General features: G+C 51.2%; 1 protein-coding gene across 1 annotated transcript; it reads left to right on the plus strand.

The window, feature by feature from the left end:
- Positions 1 to 2,779: 2,779 nt before the first annotated feature.
- LOC101629977 (chymotrypsin-like elastase family member 2A) lies at positions 2,780 to 14,256 on the plus strand. Its single transcript, XM_004679340.2, has 8 exons — positions 2,780 to 2,819; positions 3,045 to 3,133; positions 4,962 to 5,059; positions 5,882 to 6,010; positions 7,765 to 7,901; positions 9,680 to 9,825; positions 10,721 to 10,873; positions 13,930 to 14,256. Exons 1-8 carry the CDS (start codon positions 2,780 to 2,782, stop codon positions 13,945 to 13,947), a joined length of 810 nt encoding a protein of 269 aa, XP_004679397.1. The 3' UTR covers positions 13,948 to 14,256.
- The last annotated feature ends 35 nt before the right edge of the window (positions 14,257 to 14,291 follow it).

Here is a 14,291-nt window from a genome sequence, read left to right on the forward strand (position 1 = left end):
GTTACTATGAATGGAGACATTTCTGGTTGCTGAGACTTGGGAGGTGGGAAAAGAGCTCAGGGCATGCAGTGGCGTGGGCTGGGAAGGCCGCCAAACATCCCACAATGCATAGGGCAGCCCTCTAACACAGAATCACCCCCAAAGTGCCCATTGTACCCCGAGTGAGAAGCCCTGGCACAGGGACTTGGAGGCTTCCTACTCCCAGGGAAGGGGGAACCTGGATTTGCTGCAGGTGACTCCACAGAGCCTAAGAGTGAGCCTCACAGTCGGAGGCAGTTAAGAAGCAGATGAAAGCTGAGTCCTGACGACATCATCAGACCCCTGGATCCAGCCATGCCTGAAGCTAACACTGTCCGTGGACTTTAACATTTGTGGTCAAATCAATGACCCTTTGATTCAAGACTGTACCGAAATTTTCTGTCCCTTTCAAATTGTGGTGTGGTAAAACAGACTGGATACATGTCCCTGTCTCTTTTATAGATGGGCATCCCTGGGCCAGAGAGCCTGTGTGACTTGCCCAAGGTCACACCACAAACCCATGGCGTGCACAGAAGTGGTATTTGTTCAGTGACCTCATCCAGGAAAAACTTTATTTTTATATTAAAACAAACAGGCTTGTGTGCCTCAATGTCAAATTCACTTAACTTTTCAGATAAAGTGGGAGACTTCAGAAATAGTTTGTTCTTGATGTGACTGCTACAGAAGATAAACAAGTGTTCAAACTGTTATAGGGATAAAGGGTGGCATTGGGGCTGGGACCCAAGAGTTCTGACATTCAGTCCAACAGGCCACTGCACCCCAACTTCTCTCAGCTTCTTATGATCCTTGGGAAATTATAAAACTCTCACACCCATTTTCTCACCTGTATAATAATCCTGCCATCCAAACCTGGGTTGTTATGTTGGTAACACAGGCCCAGAAAACAAGGAGCTAGTCTGAGCTGTGACACTCAAAACTCAAATCTGGTGGAGCGAGGACTTAAACCCAGATCTTAAGGAAAAGCCCACTTTCTCCTGTGCTTTTCCAAAGTCAGCTTTTCCAAGCCCTCATAGAGCAGGGCTGCCTGGCATGCAGATCCCAGCAGACACAGCTAGAAAGTCCATCAGGAACTGTTCATTCTCCTCTCTTTGTCCGCCAACATGGGACGTACTGCAGTCCTAGGAGGTCCAAATCAGTGGCATCGAGGAAAGGGGCTTTGAAATCAGACCATGATGGAATCTCCAACCTGCCACTTAGAGGCTGTGTGACCTTAAGCCAGTGCTTTATCTCTCTGAACCTCAGCTTCCTCATCTGAAGCAGGGGACCCCAGCAGACAGGAGACATGTGAATGCATCTGTCACACAGATCTCCTTTCCAAAAAGCTGCTGCTCAGGCCACATTTGGAAGATGAAGTTATTGGAGAGGTGCAGATTGCTGTTGTTTTAAAGATTTATTTATTTATGAATACAAGCACTGCAGTACAGGCCGGTGGGTGGGAGGAAGGGGGGTGAGAGGATTCACCAGAGACAGAGCAGGGACAGATTAGGCAGGTTGACATACACTCCTGAGGGGAGCAGCGGAGAAACAGGAGAGGCCTGCTGCGCCGTGTGGGTCAGCTCCCCAGCTGGGGATCAAACTCATGCTGCGGTGGCTGCAGATGGCTTCATAGTGCTGCGCTTTAACACTTTGTGCCACCAGTGAGGGCCCAGATTGCTGTTGTTTTGAGAGCAAACAATAAAATAGATCTTGATCCATCTCAACAAGGCCTTCTTCTGCCAGCACTCTCTCCTTCACCCCACTGCTGGGGCTACTAGACCCCCACTGTGGGGCTCTGGCTTATGTTTTGCCGGTGTAAAATCCTCATCACAATGTCACAAAATAGACTGGGCACACTTTCCTCTGCCTGTTTCACAGACGGGCAGTCCCCAGCCTAGAGACTTATCTGACTTATTTAAGGTTACATGGTACATCTTGGCATGGCCTAAAACAGGGTTTCTTGGCCTTGGCACCACTGATATTTGAGGGGGTTGATTTCTTGTGGAGGGCTGTCCTGCACATTGTGGGATTTTAGCAGCATCTTTAATCTCTACGCAGCAGGTACCAACAGTACCCTACCCCTTCCCAAAACTCTCCAGACATTGCCAATGGCCCCCCCAGTGAGCAATCCCAACCCCTTCAAGAACCACTGACCTGGAATTCTCTTTGTTCAATATAACAACTCACTCTTTTCTTTGAAAACTTAACTCCAATGCACAACAATCAATATTTTTCTCTCCCTAACACAGAATGTAACCTTGTAAAAGCAGACAGAATCCATATTTCAATATCTACTTTTGGCATCTTCTTCTTTCTTTTTTTTTTTTTTTTGGCTTTAGATTATTTTTTTTTTAATTATTACAAAAGTTTCTTCTTTCTTTTTTTTAATGTTCCTGATGCTTTTATTCACTTATATCATTCATTTTTATATAATATTTGATGTCACCCTCAGGTGTTGTCCCCATAGATCCCGTGAACCATCACCTGTTCACAGTGACTGTGAACTTGTACTCCTCCCTCCCCTGTTTTGATCTCTCTCCTCTCCACCCCCCAACCCCCGCTGTATTTTTGTATTTTTTCAAAACATTTCTGTACTGATCTGTGGGAGAAAACAAAAAAATATTTGAACACTGTCCCTTTTTTCCACTGAGCTTTGAGAAAATCTCCATCTTGTGAACTCCTAGTATATCTCAGGCTGATAAGCCCGCTCATAAAACCAAAGCTGTGACCGAGGTCACACTAATAAGACTTGGACGGAGACACCATGATCAGGGCCATTCTGCTGAGTGCCTTGGTGGCTGGAGGTAAGCCCTGTCATCCGGAGGCAACTTCCTGTCCCCCATGGGACAGGCGTGGGGACTTCCTGCCCCCTTGGACTCAATCTTATAGCTTTAGGATGCTGGACTGACACCCCTCTTGAGATACTTCCTGAACAAGGCTGTCCCATCTGGGGTTTGGGACTGCAGCAAGAGTAGGTCACATGGTCAGGATCATGCTTCCTAGACACATGACTCTTTCTGTATTCACAGCTCTCAGCTGTGGGCTCCCCACTTACGTGCCCAACCTGTCCAGGGTGGTTGGAGGTGAAGATGTGAGGCCCAACAGCTGGCCCTGGCAGGTGAGTCACCAAGAACCCACTTCTTACACCTCTGTCCTTCACCTCACTCCCTTCGTCCTCCAACCTGAGGTCTATTGCTAAGAAGGAGGATAGAAAAAATCATCAGTAGAGTACAGCTTGGTGGCCTCCGTCAGTCTTGGGGGTGTAGGAGGGTTGTGCCACCCCACTCACTTAGGCATAAATTCAGACAGAGCCTTATTCTGATAACCAACCGGACGCTTGCTTGCAAATTACTGCAATCCTGCGAGCCATTCATCATCACCTATGCAAATATTCCTTGCTTAAAGAAACCAATCAGCGCTGTGTATGCAGATTCATTCTTAACTACAGGCAGATTGGTGTTGCCAATGAAAGTGAATGTTTCCTTACCTTGAAATAACTAGAGTGATATTAAGGAAATTACTAGGATCTGCTGGTTAGTAGGAGTCCCAAAAGAAATATATGAGGCTTCCATTGAGATATATATATATATATAGTAAAATCTCTCATAACTGACTTGACTGAAAGAATCGAAAAGTTAGTTATAGAGATATTATTAGAAATCACATCTATGTCCTTTAGACATTTTATTTTCATTTAAAACTTGTCACTAGACATTTATTCACTGATATTTTACATTCTTAACTGTCTCACATAAGCACCCCCTACATACTACATATCATTTACTTTAAATCAGAATAACTGAGATACAAAAAAAATCTCTGTTTTCATGATTTTCCTCAACTCTTCAGCTTCTCATAGACATCTAATTCCATAATAATCTTTTCATAACAATTTTTTTTAAGTCACAGTTATCCAATTTCTTCCAAGCATTTAACTTTCATATACACCACAGTTCTCGTTTGGTTCTACGTTTAGTTAATTTATATATTTGCAGTATGAGAACAACTGTCATAAACAGGCTTGGGGACAAAAGGCTGAGTTGGGGGTGGGTTTCCATTTAGGAAAACCATGAGTCTTCATGATGCCTCCATGCAGCTGTCAGAGTTTTACAGCAGCTGCAGCCATTCATCTCCCCCCACTAAGAGAACTTCACTAATAGAATGATGACTGATAGCCACAATCCATATACTTGACTCTATGCAATTTTGCCAGTTTTTGCTTTTCTTACACTCTCATAACCTTTTTTCTCTGGGAAGTGGGAAGATATTCCCATAGCAAATGTCACTATTTTTTTTTAATGCATTGGGTTGTAGGCCAGAGGTGCAGGGCCTGGAGGATTCACCAGAGACAGAGTAGGAAGCAGAACAGGGAGCAGTGGGGAGACAGGAGAGGTCTGCTGTGCGCTGTGGGTCACTCCCTGGCCGGAGAACGAACTCAGGCCTCTGGCCATGGCTTGATGGTGCTGAGACTTTTACCTCTGTGCCACTAGGGAAGCCCCTAACTTTTCTTTTCTTTTTTTTTAAAGATTTATTCATGTGTGTATGCAGAATTGGGGCACAGGCCAGAGGTGTAGGGGTGATGAGAGGATTCATCAGAGACAGAGTGGGGAGCAGAACAGGTCGACTGACAAAGTACACTGCTGAGGGGAGCAGTGGGCAGGTCAGGAGAGGTCTGCTGCACCTGTGGGTCACCTCCAGGGTGGGGATCGAACTCATGCTGAAGTGGCTTTAGCTTCTTAGTGCTGTGCTTCAACCCGCTGCACCACCAAGGAGGGCCTAACTTTTCTTTTTTTAATATTGCACGGAAATGTTGTTGCTCTTCATGACTGAGTTTTTGGTGCCCGAAGCAAGTGCCTGGCTCCACTTACCTAGTCCTTCTCTCAGGGAAGCTGAAGGTAACAAGGCCCAACAGTCAGAGCACCCAACACCCTTACCCTTCTCCCCAGGTCTCCCTGCAGTACAACTACAACGGCGAGTGGCGCCACACCTGTGGAGGATCCCTGGTGGCCACCAACTGGGTCCTGACCGCTGCCCACTGCATCAGGTAGTGCTGTTTCCCGTCACCAGGCCCTCTCTGCTCTCCGGCCGGTGCTCACCGACCAGGGTTGGAGCCAAGTGGCCTGAACGACCCTTTATAAACCTCGAGGCTGAACAAGAACAGGCTGCTGTAATAAGATTATATTATTATAACTTGTGCTTTATATTCTAGTCTCTATTTAATATAGTGGAGCTATGATTACTGTCCAGTAAATTCTCACTTAACATCAAGAGACTCTTAGAAAATGCGATTTTTTTTTTAATTTATTTATTCATACAGAACTGGGGTACAGGTCAGAGATGCAGAGGGTGAGAGGATTCACCAGAGACACAGAGGGGAGCAGAACAGGCAGATCGACGAAGTACACTGCTGAGGGGAGCAGCGGGCGGGTCAGGAGAGGTCTGCCACGCCATGTGGTCACCTCCGGGGCAGGCGGGAATCGAACTCATGCGGAAGTGGCTTTAGCTTCTCAGTGCTGTGCTTTAACCTGCTGCGCCACCAGGGAGGGCCGAAAAATGCGATTTTAAGCAAAACCAGGTCCTAGATAATGTTTCAGTCAACGTTGGCTGGGATTACTTTTTTATCATTATGGCCAAGTGACTCTGAACAAAATGACATTCTTTGAGGGCCTGCAGTCTACTGTAGTTACAATGTTATAATTAACCAGCTGTCCCCAAGTCCCAATGGCAGTCACTTGCGTCGGCCCGGCCCATCCCAGCATCGTCCAGAGCCAGGCCTCTGTGTTCAGCGCACTGGGGTGTCCCCGCCTGTGGGAGGCCAGAGAGGAGGGGCCCCGCGGCTGACCTCTGCACGGCCCCTCTCTTGCAGCGACTCCCGGACCTACCGCGTGGTGCTGGGCCGCCACAGCCTCTCCTCCGACGAGTCCGGCTCCCGGGCCATCAGCGTCTCCAAGCTCGTGGTGCATGAGAAGTGGAACCCCAGCCTGCTCTCCCAAGGGTACCTTCATCTGGATGCACCTGGGGTGGGGGTTGCAGGGGCCCAGTCAGGGGGTATCAGTAGAAGGCCAGGGGTGCAATCCCACCTCCTCTGCTCCATCACGGGAGGGGAGAGCTCTGACTCCTTAGAAGTGGAAAGAGCCCCAAAGGTGGCTGGGGAGGGGTGGGGTGAGGGGGGGAGGGCCGGGCTGTCAGGGTTGCTTGGGTCCTGTCCACCAAGCACCCACTGACTGTGTTTCTTCCATGCCAAGCCCTGGATATAGGCGTGGCCTGCAAGCCCGGTCTTTCCCAGGTCTCCAAAACCCCGTGACTCGCCCTAGGCAGGGGGTGCACCACCTCCCACCTTGCCTCTAAAATGAGCACCTGTGCTCTGAGCTGCACCTCCCATGCCCACTTCTAGGCCTGCACTGACTCCCCTCTGGGAGTCCCAGACCTCCTGGGCTCTGGTCCCTCCAAGCTGGGCACTGAGGGGCCCGGGTCACAGAGCCTGCTCTCAGGAGCTCGGAGCCTAAACGTGGCAACCAGGACATGCGGGGTGGTTAGTGCCTGGTTGCCTACAGATGAGCAATGACGGTCACCCTGCACAAGTGCCTGAGCCTAGCAGAGCCTCAGCTGCCTCTCCGTAAAGTAATAATAAACCTCCTGCTTGAGGGCGGGTGTGAGGATTAAATGAGAAGATACATGTAATCAGGAAAGGGCCTGACACGCCACAGGTGTGAGCTCGCTGCAGCAATGGCACAGCAACAGTGCGATAAGAAAAGTGCTGGGATGTGCTGGAACCTTCGAGGTGGTGGGGAGTGATCCCAGGAAGCATCCAGCTTGGTAGGGGAGAGGCGGGGAGGAAGAAGAAGGGAAGGTCTGGCAGAACCAGCCCCCACTGCTGCCCAGCGGTTCCCACTCCTGTAGGGCAGCCCGGAGAGGTGCCAGCGCTGATGCCTGGAGCGCTGAGCACAGGGACGGCACCAGGGAGCACGAAGCGTGAGCCTGCGTGGTGGCGAAAGGGACCCCAGGTTGGCAGAGAGATCTCTGGCCAGGAATCCGCAGCCTCCCACCTGGCTCGTTGGCTCAGCAGACACTGGGTCACGGGAACAGCTGTTTGCAGGACTGAAGATTGGGGGGGGCAACCTGAGTTTAGTTTGGATTTGGGGGGAACCCTGAACCTTATGGGACCGGGACACACTCTCTCACTCACTACAGATCCCCTAGTCCCTGACATTTAACAAGTGTTGAGCAAGTATTTGTGGAATGAAGGTTCCAGAGAAACTCTGGCCCTGAATGCTGTTTAGCGACGGTCTGGCCCTGGCCGAGCAATCTTCCTTGCTGATGCTGGAAAGAACGTCAGAGCCGCGCCCTCCGGGCAGCTCTGCCCGACGCCTCTGTCCTAGTGGACTTTGCAAGGCCTCAGCGCCCACGTCTGTAAAATGAAAATAAGAGCTGGGAAAGGTTTAGCAGGTGACGGGTGAGAGGCAACGCTGCCTTACAGTTCATCAAATTTGAAATTTGAGAACCCACTTCCTCCCTGTTCTAAACATTTCCCCTGAAAGAACTGGGGGGGAAGTCAGGACTCTGAGCCCCAGCCTGGGCAAGATGCAACCCTGGGATTTAGCCAGAGCTGCCCGCCTCATCCCTTGTAGCCCCAATGGAAGAGAGTCACAGGCTGGCCACAGAGGGGTGCAGTGATCCCAGCCCGGGCTGAAATCAGATATAAAGCTGGGGCAGGAAGTCTTTACGCCGTGTCTCTCTTCGCCAACCCAGCAACGACATCGCCATGCTCAAACTGGCCAGCCACGTCTCCCTTTCCGACAAGATCCAGCTGGCCTGCCTCCCACCTGCCGGCACCATTCTGCCTAACAACTATGCCTGCTACGTCACTGGCTGGGGAAGACTGCAGAGTAAGTGGGTGCCGGGGCCCCAATGCTTGGGACGAGAGGAAGGTGATGTCACCCCTGTCTGGCCTGGGGCTCCCTCCACACTCATCCCAGGGCTCTGGGGGAAATGGCAGCTGCCTTGGCGAGGCAGGGTGGCTCAGGCTGGTCAGAGGTCGGACTGCCTCAGTTCAAGTCCCACCTCATTTATTAGCTCTGAGACCTTGGGCACTTTGCTTAGCCTCAGTTTCCTCATCTGTAAAATGGGACCGCTAGAAAGCGCACAGGGTCGTTGAGAGGTTTGAGGAAGATAGTCTACGGACCAGTGCCTGCACATAGCAGGTGCTATGTGTTGCTGTCACTGTGGTGAAGGACAGTCACGGAAGGTGTATGACGTCTGGCTAAGGAGGGTCTCCGCACAGCCCCAGTGCAAAGTCCAGAACAGCATTCGCTTGACTTCTGGGTCAGGCTCTCCCCACATCAACATGCACCTGGTCCACGTGCCACCTGACCTCGCCACTCAGCACCTGGCTGCCACGAGTCTTCTTTTGACATAAGCCCCGGAGGTTAGACATCTAATGACAGCAGGCCACTGAGAAAGAAAAGGGATTTTACAGTCGCTTTGCTCATAAAATCACCAGAGGTTTGGAAGATTCTAGCAAGGCTCATGCCAATGAATGACTGATTTTTTTGTAATGATATAAACTGATAAATACGAGTGACACATTTTTCCAAGGACACATTAAAGCATACCCACTCAGATAACTGAACAGTGCCCTCTTGAAGGGTTTGGCTGCAAAAACAAAGACACGTGGAAACTCAGCAAAGTGAGCCACAGGAGGTCTCATACTTGGCAAGAGACAAGCACAGCCAGGGGTTCATTTATCCAGAAGATCCCAGGCAGAGGTTCTTAGCAGAGAGCCAGGGAAAGGAGTCTGTGCTTGTTTCTTAGCCCCAGCTCCGCTGGTCACTAACTTTGGGCAGGCCACTTTGGAGCCTCAGTTTCCACATCTGAAAATGCAAATACAGTTGGCAAAGGATTTAGAAGAGGGCAAAAGAGATGCAAAAATATTTTAAATATTGTGAAGTACTACCGCCTAATTAGCAAGCTTGGTCTTGACATGCTATTTAAGCTCCTTAACTGCGCTCGGCTTCAAGGCCCCTTCTGACAAATAGGACTGGGCTGTGAGGATTCGCACAATTTGAAATGCCTAATACTGCACAAGTGAAGGATGACACGTTAGCTCATCCTACCCCTCAGTGCAGTGGGAATAGTAGTGGAGTTGGTGGGTGGTGTCATTGGGGGTGTTAGGAAAACTCTACCTTCCTGTCGCTGTGGAGCTAGGTCAGCGGAAAAAGATGTGTTATAAGGACTTAGGAGCCTCAACCTAGGACAGAGACAAACCAGGGTTTGGGAACTGGATAGAATCAGGAGCTGGAAAGGTGCAAGAAGTTCAGAAAAACCTCTCAGAACTACTTGGCTCCCTAGAAGAAGGAGGTGGGTGGGAAGCCATGCCTATAATCCCCAGGTGACACCTTCTCTGGCTGGGATTTCTTAGTCCAACCCCAAACTCCCAGGGAAAGGAGCTCATTAATGGAGCTTGAGTCAGGCATCTGCCCCGAACCAGTCACCAGTGGCGAGTGCTCGGTACAGACAAACATGGCTGCTCCCTTTGTGGCCCGACGAGCGGGGTCAAGTAAGAGGGATTCCAAGAAAGGGGCCCAGGACCCAATAGATAGCCATGACTTCCTGTGTCCTCAGGAGTCCCTTTGACCCTCAACACCTTCGCTCTGGTCTCATGCAGCCAACGGCGCTCTTCCTGACATCCTGCAACAGGGCAAGCTGCTGGTCGTCGACTACAAGACCTGCTCCAGCCCTGGCTGGTGGGGCAGCACCGTGAAGAAGAACATGGTCTGCGCTGGGGGCGACGGCGTGATCTCCAGCTGCAACGTGAGTAGACTCTGGGGGCAGACAGAGACTCTTGCAACAGCACTGGGAAACACCCCAAGCATTTGAGTCCCCAACCTTAGTCCTTGTGGCCTCCGGAGAAGATACTGTGAGATTCTCATTGTGGTGTCCACTCTCCTCACTGCTGGGAAGCCCTTTCTTGGGTCTCACTGGGGTCTGTCATTACCTTTCTTTCCTCTAACTCGTTCCTCTACATAAGACTGGAGCCAATAGGACATTGTCATCTCTAGGGCCTTTCTAAGGTGACTTTGCTTTACCTGCTGAATTAATGCCATTAATGGCTCAAGGTGGCCCTCATGCCAGCTGTCACAGAGCCTTCCTGGATCAGCCCCTTAACACAGAGGACTTGCTCTGTGGCAGACCTTGCAGCAGAGGGACGGAGCACAAGGGAACTTCACGTTCTGCAGGCCACACTGTGCCCCCGCGCCCTGCCCACACAGTCTGGCCCGAGGAACTTTCCGCATGTGGGAGGAAATGCCTGGCAGTGGTTGACCACATGACAGTCTAACACTGGGTCTCTGTGCTTTCAGCTACTGCTGCACAACACCGTGCAAATCACCACCTGTGTGGGCTTCAGCTTTTCCTCTTGGGTGAAATGGGGTATGAACAACACTTCCCTCATAGGTGCTTGTGAGGATGAAATGAAGGCACACGAGGTGCTTAGCTGTCCCAGGCACACCTATGTGTTAGTTCTCGGTAGTCTGGTGCCACCTGGAGCGGGGGCCACAAGGACTGGCCTTAGAGAACATGGCTCCCTATGGTGAAACCACGTCCCTGCAAACTTGGGAGTCCGGGGGGCCTAACGGACAGCCCCTTCCCCTCCCGTCGTGTCACCCCAGCCTTCAGTCCCTCCTGACAGAACTCTGGCCTTCCTCAGGGTGACTCTGGAGGACCTCTGAACTGCAAGACATCTAACGGCAGGTGGGAAGTGCATGGCGTGGTGAGCTTCGGGTCCTCCCTCGGCTGCAACTACTACCACAAGCCTTCCGTCTTCACCCGGGTCTCCGACTACATCAGCTGGATCAACTCGGTAAGAGCCAGACAGGCCCTGAGTCCCGCAGGCCACGCTCAGGCCCCCTGAGGGCACTGCCCACTGAGAGTCTGGGACCCCACTTCTGAGGGCCGGTGGGGAGCGCCTGAGAGGAAATTGCACCCCTGGGCCTTTGCAGTCCCCAATTTCTGTGTGAGTAAAAGTGAGTATAGAGGCCACAGAGCCTTGTCTAAAGAGCTCGAAATGAATGCTGCCCCTCCCCCCAAGGATTAAGAGTGGGTCCATAGGGCTTACGGGGTGTTTTTGCTCATCTGTGGAGGCCCTGACTCCCCACCCAATGCAATAGTCTTATCTGAAAATCCCAAAACCTAATTGTTTGAGAACACCCCCACACACACACGCACACACACACACAGCTTTAATTAATAGAAATTAGTCATCTGGAAAGGAGTTTCCCCAGGACACGGAAATTTCTGGACTGGCACTGTCCAGATGGGCCTGAGTTGGTCCCACTCCTGCTGTCCCCAGAGAGCTTTCTACTGTGAGCCCAAGCCAGTCCCTCATAAGTGTCCACATCAGCTCATTTTTTTTTTTAGCCAGCAAGCACACATTTGTTTATAATAATAACCATTACACTTATTTATTTAAAACATAAAGCTGGCACCAACCTTGGGAGCAGTCATGGATACAATCAGCAGGCTGCAGGGGGGAAGAAGGGGTGTCTAAGGGGCGTAAGTGGGGCCGGTGGAAGGAGGCATTGGGCCTGGTAGATGCTGAAAGGGAAGAGGGAGACACTCTTCATTGACTGGGGGGCATTTTTTAAAAAGATTTATTTATGCCTACAGAGCTGGGGTACAGACCAGAGGTGCAGGGGCAGTGAGAGGATTCACCAGAGACAGAGTGGGGAGCAGATCGACAAAGTACACTGCTGAGGGGAGCAGCGGGCGGGTCAGGAGAGGTCTGCCACGCCATATGGGTCACTCCCTGGCCAGGGATCGAACTCGTGCTGCAGGGGCTTTAGCTTCTTAGTGCTGCGCTTTAAACCACTGCGTGGGGCTATTTTTTACCCCTCTGCACCTCACCACCACCTCAGTTTGCTCCTCTACAAAATGGCACTTGAACGAGACTAGGACTCCCCTGCACTTTCAGGAGCAGAGCAGGTGGGGCTGCAGCCCCCAAAGGGGCTTCTGAGCTCGTTATTTTAGGTTTGATTTGCAGAGAACTGTTCCGTTGAATCAAGTTGACACTCCGTTATAAAGCCAGATACGAAAGCACAGCCACGAGCATGTGGTCACGGGAGGAAAACTACACTGTCCAACGGGCATGTCAAAATAAGCTGGTGGCTGCCTTCAAGTGTTCCCATTAACGTCTGTCGGCTCCTTGTTCATTTGTCTGTCTGCTGGCATTTCTTTGCCAACGAGTGGCCAGAGGCACCAGAGATTCCAGAAAACACTATTGGAGGGAAATGAAAATCAGGAAAAGAGTGACTGTTCCATTACAGGCTTTGGATTTTGTTTTGGTAAATCAGAGAAAAGCTGTGAGTCCATTTGACAAAGGAAAATCTAGCTGGAGGTGCCAACTGCATTTCAAAGGAGCCTGGTCTGAGGCTGGATAAAGGAAGCGTCAAGGTCTTTTTCCAGACAAATCCTGGGGTCCCTGTCCACCCCAGCTGCTGTGTCGGTCTCAGGGCAGCTGGCCCTGGCAGCACCGAGGAGGCCAAAGCCGGGCCCAGGACAGTTGTCCTGAGGTTCTGTCCCAGCCTCAGCTGCTCCCAGGCACAGCCATGAGCTCACAGAGAGGGCGCAGCCGACAGCCAGGCCTGACGTTAGGGGGTCAAGCTGGAAAACAAACCTGGCGAGACAGCTGGGCTGAGGCCCTGTGTTCCCAGGACAGCAGCCAGCACAGGCACACAGGCCCTGTCACGGGCTCCGGAGGGGCCACTCCAGGCCACCAGCTGTCCCCCGGGGGAGGCTTTCCCGGCAGCTGCAGAGGGGCTGGTGAAACTTTGCCGTGGTCACAGCCCAGGGCCTCGCTGTGTGCAGCATGGAGCTCCTGCCAGGACAAAGCTAGACAGGTGACGTGCCAAGGTCAGGACGCCGTGAACAAAAGGTAGCAAGTGACAGGAGAGACAGGTGGCCAAGGACACTTGTCGCATCAACAAATGTTCTTTGAATGACAGCAACACGTGACTTGTCAGCCTTCGCCAGCTTTTGTTTTAAAAAGTAATGCATACTCTGTGAAAAGATTAATAGAGGGTAGCAAGGAAGAAAAAGTACAAGCTCTCCCTAGTTTCATGTCTCCAGTTCCGACCCCCAGAGAGAATCGCTGTTAACAGGTGTGTGTGGTCTTCTGACTTGACCGATGTGCACCAATGAAATACCTGTCTATGGACATCCACAGACACCATTTTCCAGGCAATTATGGGACGCCACGCTTCGTCCTCCTTTTTCTCGCCTCACGCTGAATCACAGTGGACCATCTTTGTTATTCTTTTGAACAACTCAGTAATACTCCATAGCACCAATACAAAAACAGAAACTCTCATGGGCTTCCTGTTTTCCACTCTCCAGCTGCAGCAATGAATGGATGTACATTCTTGCACATTGGCCTGAGTATTTGTGCTAGAAAGATGCAAGAGCATCACAGAGGGGACAGATTTAAGTGTTAATAGATATTGCTAGATGCAGCTGAAAACAGGTCACAGCTCCCCCTCCCCCACGATGCTTAACAGAGTCTAGCAAACAGCCATGTGCTTACACTTTCAGACCTCTCAATCCCTTCGAGAAACAAAATTAAAAACCTGGCCACTCACACATTTGACATACAATTTGTAGGAGTTCACGGCACCCTTCCCCTCCCAAGCCAGGGCTCCAGGCTAAGTCCCCTCGTCCCAGGAAGCCCCCAGCAGGTCACTGCAAAGCCATGGTAACATCCTTTTCTCTTGAGCAGTCAGAGCTCCCCAGGTGAGAGCTGCTTCCGCAGACCACGACTGGGCCAAGTTCACAGCATGGAGCCACAGGCAGGGAGCCAGGAAACAGCCGAGGTGCTGCACTCTGCCCCGTTAACCTGATTCTCTCCTTGTGTGTGTCCTGCAGGCGATGGCCAATAACTAACCACCAGAAGCCCCCCGGGACCGTTTCAGACTCGGAAAGGTCACAGGAGGAAATCAGTAATAATAAAGTGACGACTACATGAATCACATCTTGGAGAGTCATTATTTAGCAAACCATGGGACATCAAAGCAAGAATAGACGGGAGTCAGGACAGCACCCTAGATTTCATGGGCAGGCCTGCTCGGGAGCCCAACAGCCCACTGCCTCAGCCAAGAAGGCGCCTGGAGGCACAGGTGGCCTTGCAGACACAAGCCACTGGGAGCTGGTTCCCTGGACAAGGGACTGGACCTCCCCCAGCACCCGGCTCGGCCGCTTCACCTTCGGGGGGGGGGGGGGCAGATGGA

The sequence above is a fragment of the Condylura cristata genome, unplaced genomic scaffold (assembly GCF_000260355.1).
Source record: "Condylura cristata isolate star-nosed mole 26May11 unplaced genomic scaffold, ConCri1.0 scaffold00008, whole genome shotgun sequence".
NCBI lineage: Eukaryota > Metazoa > Chordata > Mammalia > Eulipotyphla > Talpidae > Condylura > Condylura cristata.

What these genes read in the sequence shown, in the direction of transcription:
- LOC101629977 (XM_004679340.2), top strand. Translation starts at nt 2,780, where the DNA reads ATGATCAGGGCCATTCTGCTGAGTGCCTTGGTGGCTGGAG. An exon ending in CCAACAGCTGGCCCTGGCAG is followed by an intron (nt 3,134 to 4,961) that starts GTGAGTCACCAA and finishes CCTTCTCCCCAG; the next exon opens with GTCTCCCTGCAGTACAACTA. An exon ending in GCGTGATCTCCAGCTGCAAC is followed by an intron (nt 9,826 to 10,720) that starts GTGAGTAGACTC and finishes GGCCTTCCTCAG; the next exon opens with GGTGACTCTGGAGGACCTCT.